This window comes from Cariama cristata, unplaced genomic scaffold (genome assembly GCF_000690535.1).
Source record: "Cariama cristata isolate BGI_N322 unplaced genomic scaffold, ASM69053v1 scaffold11142, whole genome shotgun sequence".
Lineage (NCBI taxonomy): Eukaryota > Metazoa > Chordata > Aves > Cariamiformes > Cariamidae > Cariama > Cariama cristata.
In genome coordinates this window covers 1-7,322 of record NW_009604426.1, presented here as the reverse complement: position 1 = coordinate 7,322, position 7,322 = coordinate 1, and the positions used below count along the sequence as shown (strand labels likewise).

Below are 7,322 nucleotides of genomic sequence, written 5' to 3'. Positions count from 1 at the left end.
TGTGGGCTCCTCCCTGTAAGCCTAGACAAGACATAAAAGCCGGTGGCTGTGCCACCTGCATGCACATCCCCTCCTCTCCTGCAAGGCTGGCTTTGCTCCCGTGTCTGCTGATACGTACAAATTCTGATTCCTGCTTCTTGCTGTGCAGCGCTGAGAAGTGGATCCACCCTCAGGCTGTCATTTCCTGGCACTGGTGGTCTTCCCGACTATTCGGGTATTTGCATCTAAAGTAAGCTGGATGATGATGGAATAAATCTGTATGAGTAGAAATTGTGACAGAGTCTCAGTGACTGGTAATGTATCTTTACATAGTTTAAGGACTTTGACTAAATGTGATTCTTTATCATGCTTGAAATTTTGTATCACCTTTGGAATCAGTTTGAGAAGAGATTCTTCTTTTCTTATTTGACTGTCAAGTTAAAACATTGGCTTCAGAAATGTGTGAGGTTTTGTGTCTTTTGTGGAAGAAGTGACTGTGTAAATGAGACTAATGGTACTGAAGCTAAATGAATCTACCAGAGGAATTATGTCTTCTGCAGCACTGGTTCCACTATCCTTCAGCTATTTTTATGCTCACACTGTGGCCCAGTTATTTTTGATACATGTTTCTTTGGCTTACTCTTTTTATAGTTTCTTTGAAGTGATTCTTAACAAATCTTGACAAACTTTCTGGTTTAAACATATGTGAAAATCAAGAAATTGCCACAGCAATATCTGAGTAGATTTTCTTCTGTCTTGCTTGCATTACGTAGTTTTAAAATAGTTATGAATTGCAGCCTAGTCTGATCTGGTTGCATTTCTCAAACTTTTTGTGCAGGCAAAAAAGACTGCATGTAGGCATATAGGTGTATTTTATGATAAATCAGCACTTGCATAGACTGAACTATATTCAAAAAGCAAGAAATAATACCCATAATGCAGCATTTTGCAAATGGAATTTTGCTGCTTGTTATCCTCAACTACTATTTTTTCAGTCTTTTTAACAAGAACATGTGAGTTTATTCTAATGGTTGCAGGAAACTTTTTTTAAATTCTGTATCACTATTGTTTCTAATGAATTTACCTTTACAATATATTTCTGTTGCACATGCTGTTCCTAGGGTCTTTTGACAGAACACGGCGTGACACACCATTGGTAGTAGGATGTCACCTCAGTGCTTATGTCCACAAATCTAATTGGCAAGAATAAAGTACAAGAAAATCGGGAAAGAAGAATAAAAAGGTTGAGAACTGCTTTTTTCTTCAGATAGTAAAGACACTATCTGATGCTAGAGACAATGCAGTTGGCATCTTTGCTGCTATTTTTCCTTCTCAGCAAGAAGTAAGGAGTAGTTACAAATCTTGCTTCAGCTGTTACTTCTGTCAGTCAGTGACCACAAATACTAAAGCTGCTGTGATAAAGCTGAATGTGGCTCTGGTTACTCCACCATCTCAAAAAGAATGTAATAAAATTAGAAAAAGTCCAGAGATGGGCACGGATGATGGTCATGAGTGTGGGAGCACTGCCATATGTGGGATACCTAAGCAAGCCAGGCCTTTTCATTCAGGAAAAAGAGCTAACTGAGGGCAGAGGCAGTATGACAGATCTCAGAAATGCTCAGTGGCAAATCCTGAGAGATGCACCACTCTATTTACTGTACTACCCTGTGTCCATCAAATGAAGTTGTAGGAGTTGGATTAGAAACAAAAAAGGAGATCATTCTTTATGCAACAGATAGAGCTATGCAAGTCATTGCAAGAGGATGCCGTAGATGCCAACTGTTCATAGGAATTTAAGGGGAGACTGGATAAATATGTGAAAGAGAAATTCGTATGTTTCCTATATATAAAGAAACTGCATCCAACTCTTCCCTAGACATCCATTTTACCACTGTAGTAGACAGAATATTGAACTAGGTGGTCCACCTTATGTTTTCTAGGTCTTTAGATGGACCTTATATTTTTGTGCATGTTCTAAAAGCCTGTATCTTTAAATGGTCATCCTGAAATCCCATATCAATTTATTTTGCTGCTTGTTACATTCTTTGTGGTCAGTGACTCAAATAAAGAGGAGACCAGTATTAACCAAGGGTGTTTCCCAATACTATTCCATCACCGCTTATAAAAGCAGAACTGGTTTCCACTGTTGCATGAAGATTGTCTCATATCTAGCAGATTGTTGTTGTAGCACAGGCGGTTCTGATGACAGAAAATATTGCAGCCCATTGTTTCAAATTAGACTTAATTCACTCTAATTCTCCTATACTTGAAGAGTCTTGTTCTAGAGTGATGTGTTGTTTTCTTGGTTTTTTTTTAGGAATGGAGAAGGTGGTTGCTTGTCCATTCAAAAGGCCAAATGCTCTCTGTAGGCTGATTTGCTTTCCGTGGGCTGGAGGTGGAACTTCTCAACTTGCTCAATGGGGCAAACTCTTCAGCAGCTCAATTGAAGGTTTGTCATTTGTATAGTTAAAGCAGAAGTTAAGTAAGTCTGAAATACACGGTAGCCATTTTTTTAATGGAATATAATGTTCTTGAGAGCACTGCAATCTTTTCCAATGGGTCTTATCCAGAAAGGAATTCCATTAGGAATTAGCATTTTTGTTAGGGTGCTGAGTTTACTAAGTTTCTGTACTACCTTGGATCAAATTATATTTGACTAGCTTAAAAAGTTATATCCTCAGAGCTAAATTTCTCAAGACTATAGCGTGCTTGACTGCTTCAGAAACAGCAATACACTGGCATATTGTTAATATGTTAAAATAAAGCACTAGCAAGGTTAACAGTGAAGATATGAGAACTATTTTTAATGTTGAGAGATTGCACAGAATGCATTTCCTCCAGAGCATTTGCACGGTTTTGCACTCCTTGTATCAAAACTGAAGTTTAAACTATGGATTTATAACAGTGACATGACACTGTGCAAAGTAATTCTCATTGCCATCAGGCTATACCAGCACTAAAAAGATCCATTGCTGAACTATTTGAAGAGGAATCAAGGCCGTTTTCCAGACCTTCCACAAAGAAAAATAATAATTTAGCATTTATAGAGAGCATTCCCATTGCAATTGTACCAGTCCTTTAAATGCCTGCATGCTTTCTGTAAACAGTTGCACAAGTCACATAAAATTTTGCTTGAAATTTAAAAAAAAAAAAAAAGAAAAAAAAAAGCTTTTGTCCACTGGAACTATTTCCAACAAAATTACTAAGGAGATAGCCTAGGAGCAACTGCGGCCACAGATGAATAAAATCAGGGTCCAGTATGCTCTTTCAGAGTTGTTTTGTGCAGAAAGGAAGTATAGAATATGCAAACATTTCTGTACTGCTATCTATGGTATTAAGTAGTGGTTTATTCGATCTCTTCTAAAATACTTTGCGTCTGACTCAATACCTCCGTATGAGTTTGGCAATATGTGTGATGTCAAGGAGATTTTAGAAAATCAACATTTTTTTCAGATCTATTTATTCCTTACTTTCTCTAAACAGAGAGAGGAAAATCCCCAATTTTGAAAGGAATATAATAAAAGCACGTAATATGTCCTTCGACATAAATATAAATTGCCATCAATTTATACTATAATTCTACGTTTTACTACATGCAGTGCTGAAGAGCCTGCAAAGAAGAAAACAGGGACTATATGATTCTAATATAGTTTAAATTTCTAACACTGCCCTTGAAAGGATATATTTTATACAATCCTCAAACTTACTATTATTGAAATTAATGAATTTGTGGTTGTTATTAATACTAATAGTAATAAAGTCGCTTTGAAAACTCAGCTGAGATCAGGACCTTGTGGATTTCTGACCCAAGACATTTATCAATCAGATCAACTGGAGAGGCAACATTTGTGAGTAAAGGAAGGGATGGAAACCTAATCTCTCACAGGATTAAAAGACACTAGTAGCAATAGCAAATATACTGTATCAACTGTAAGAAGGATTAATTTAAATAATCTAGATATTCTGCAGAATAGATTAAAAAACTTAATTATTTTCCTTTTTCTCTTTGAAATAACTATAATTCTTTTCCATCCCTTCCTCCACCTGTTCTGCAGTGTCCTCTGTAAGGCTTCCTGGAAGAGAATCTCGTTGTAAGGAGCCTTTTGCGAAAGACATGGCAACCATAGTTAATGAAATTGCAAGTGCTTTGTTAAAAGAATTGCAAGAAAAACCATTTGCATTTTTTGGTCACAGGTAAAAATATATACCTTTTTAGATACCGTGGCGAAGGAGCTTTATCTTTGAACTCTAGGAGTAGATAGTTACTTGCCTTTATTTGCAAAAACTTTAGGAAAATAAACTTCTGTAAAGGTCTTTTGTCAAGTCATCCTAAAACATGCTGCTGATCTCAAAGACTCGTGTTATTTATTTATTACTGCAAGCCCAATATCTTCTAAAAATGGCAGTGTTGTGTTTCTTTTTTTTTTACACAGATAAATTATAATTGTATTTACTGTTAATATTTGTGTCAGTGCTTGCTCTATATGAATGCAGGGAGTGAACCATTCATAAAACACATAGATTTTGAAGATCACTTAGTCCCACGTGTTTCGAAATAACTGTTCTTACTGCAAATTAAGGAGACTACTAAAAGAAAGAGAGATTTAGAAAGGTCTGATTTGTAAAACTGGACTGTAGAGGAATACACTTCATGTCAATTCGCTAATACCACTATAATTTACATGTCATATATGGTTGCAGTAACTGTTCAAGATGATAGCCAGTTAGCACTGAAATTCAAATTATGTTTAAATTTTCCAGTTTTTACATATGTTTTTGCTTATTTTGCTTTAATTTCTGTTTTCACTGCAGTTTTGGATCTTATATTAGTTTTGCAGTTGCGCTCCACTTGAAAGAAAAGTATGGACTAGAGCCGATCCATCTTTTTGTATCAGGGGCGCATGCCCCAAACGTAAGTTACAGAATCATTAACAGTACAAAACAAAACAGTACATTAGCTACCAAGAGTAAAAAAAAAAAACATTTTACAGTGTGGTATGCAGAGTGGCTTTAATACAAAACAAGTGCTGCTTCTGAATGTATGCAGAAAAATGTTCTGTTTTCTTAGAGGAAATTAATTCTGAGGCAGACAGAGAATTTCACGTTACAGAATATTCACTGCTGCTAACCTTAGCCTCGGGAGAACGATCTCCTTAAGCTAATGCTACCTTTTTTGAATACTGTATTATTTACTGTGACCTTTGGCTTAATACTAAAAAGCAATCAAAACAAAATATAAAGTGCCACTCCCTATGTCGTAACATGAAATAACTGTCTTAACCTAGTCTTTCGTAAACCTTCTGCACCAGCCCTCAGTACATTTGTCCGTTTATTTCTTTCCCTCCTCATTCTTTGTTGGCTTTTTAATTTGTCCTCAGTTTCTTCTGAGGTTCTAGTGGTTCTGCTACTCTTTCTCAGGGAGACAACAATGAAGTGGCTTTTTCCCACTCCTCCTGTCCTCAGTCAGCATTTTGCTATTTCCGTTCTTCTGTTTCTGGGGCTTCTTAGCAATCCTGAGTACAAGCTAGTACTCCATGGAAACAATTATTATTCATGCAAATTTCCATAAGCATTGGTCTCTCCCGTCCTACATTAGTCAGATTTGGGTCCACTGGTAGGCTTTTTTTTCTTAAATACATTATTTTATTAGTTGTATTTCAATAGTGAGAGTCAAACTTTGAACAAAATTAAATTAATGGTTATTTGTCTGTGGAAGTTTCAGATCTTGAGGGTACTTGGCCCACTTAGTTTGTATTTTCAGCAAACACAGTCTACTAACCCTTTCCAAGAAGTGTTCTCTGCGGATGTTAAACTAATCAGCCATTGTATTTTGGAGACAGAGAACCATTATACTTTTTTACTAAAACAATTCTTAATGAAAATACTATTTAAAGTATATTATATATAACACTAGATCTATTTTGTTGGTGCTGACAGTCTGAAGCTTTTTTCCGATCAAAAGCATACCCATACATGATACAGAAGATGAAGACATTCTTACATATATAGAAATTTTAGGAGGAACACCTACTGAGCTTCTGCAAAATGATGACATTAAGAAACATCTGATAGATACTTTCAGAGAAGACCTTAGAGTTCTTCAGACATTTTCGTAAGTTTTACAATTTTGTTTTACATTTATATTTTTTTACAGTTTTACTTCTGTCTGATAATTTCAGGTTTTCTTTTTAATTTCTCTGTAATTTGTTCTCATTTCTGTTATAAAAAGAATATGAAACAGTGAACAGCGTTTTCTCCTTTGGGTGGTTTTCCATTTATATTCCAGTATTTAAGCCCTAGATGAAAACACTGCTTACTGTAGCAACCACTACTATTATTACAGTAGAGAACATGTCATGGTAGAATTACAGTTCTACTTAGGATCCAAAGTTAGTAGCCACTAAAAGGAATATTCTCGCATCTTTTACTGTTTTCTGAGGTAGGTAATCTCAACTGATCATGCTTCAGGATCAATGCATTCAGCCTCCTGACCCAAGGCCCCCTAGCCTAACCAGAAGCAAAGAACCCCTGTGTTCTCTGCACTGAGAGAGCAACCAGCTACTTCTGCCCTAACTGCTGTCCCCACTGGATGTCACACAACAGCTCAAGTAGCTGAGTGATTAAGGTTTCTTGCCCTGGCAAATACAAGGACACTCTTGGATGTGGGACCCATTTTGGCCATAGGAACCTGGTGCTGATAATGCCCTGAAATTTTAGAACCTGAATATAAGCAGACAACATAATTGTTTATTGTAGGTGAGAATTTTATTGCAGGGTGAAGCTCTTTTTTTCCTAACTGTTGGGTCGTTCTTCTTTAAAATTTTACACCTAATTGCAGTAGGGTATGGAGCTAAGAATCTTACAGATACAGTAATTCCTTCTCCTGATGTTTTGCACAGTCTAATGACTGAAGTTTGTTATGTTTTGGAGGAGAAAGAAAAAGCTATGTTGTATGTGGAAGCAAACCCCAAATATAGGTATCTTACGGAAAGTTTTATTACTAATTTTTATGTTCACAGGTTTGAGAGGGCAGAAAGGAATATCGCCTTCTCTTGTGATATTACCTGCTTTGATGGGTCTGAAGATAAACCACATGATTTAGAAGGTACTTTGCTTAAATGGTTTTCCTCTTATGCATTTTCCTGTTGTATCAAATCAGTTAATGAAGAGTTTTCTAGAGTCTTTTGTCTCCTTAAATGAAACAAATCAACAGAGCAGTCTCAATGTATGAACCAAACAGCTGCTATGTGTTGTGGTTTAACACCAGCCAGCAACTAAGTACCACAAAGCCGCTCGCTCACTCCTCCCCCTCCCCGCAGTGGGATGGGGAGGAGAACTGGAAA

At 36.5% G+C, this 7,322-nt stretch overlaps 1 protein-coding gene across 1 annotated transcript; it reads left to right on the top strand.

Annotated features, from left to right (window-relative positions):
- Nucleotides 1–2,298: 2,298 nt before the first annotated feature.
- On the top strand, nt 2,299–7,084 carry OLAH (oleoyl-ACP hydrolase; the record flags this gene model as incomplete). The annotated part of the gene is made up of 5 exons (XM_009695607.1): nt 2,299–2,428; nt 4,035–4,173; nt 4,792–4,928; nt 5,962–6,091; nt 6,999–7,084. Coding segments are annotated over exons 1-5 (622 nt in total), but the record flags the coding sequence as incomplete, so codon positions are not given.
- Nucleotides 7,085–7,322: the final 238 nt, after the last annotated feature.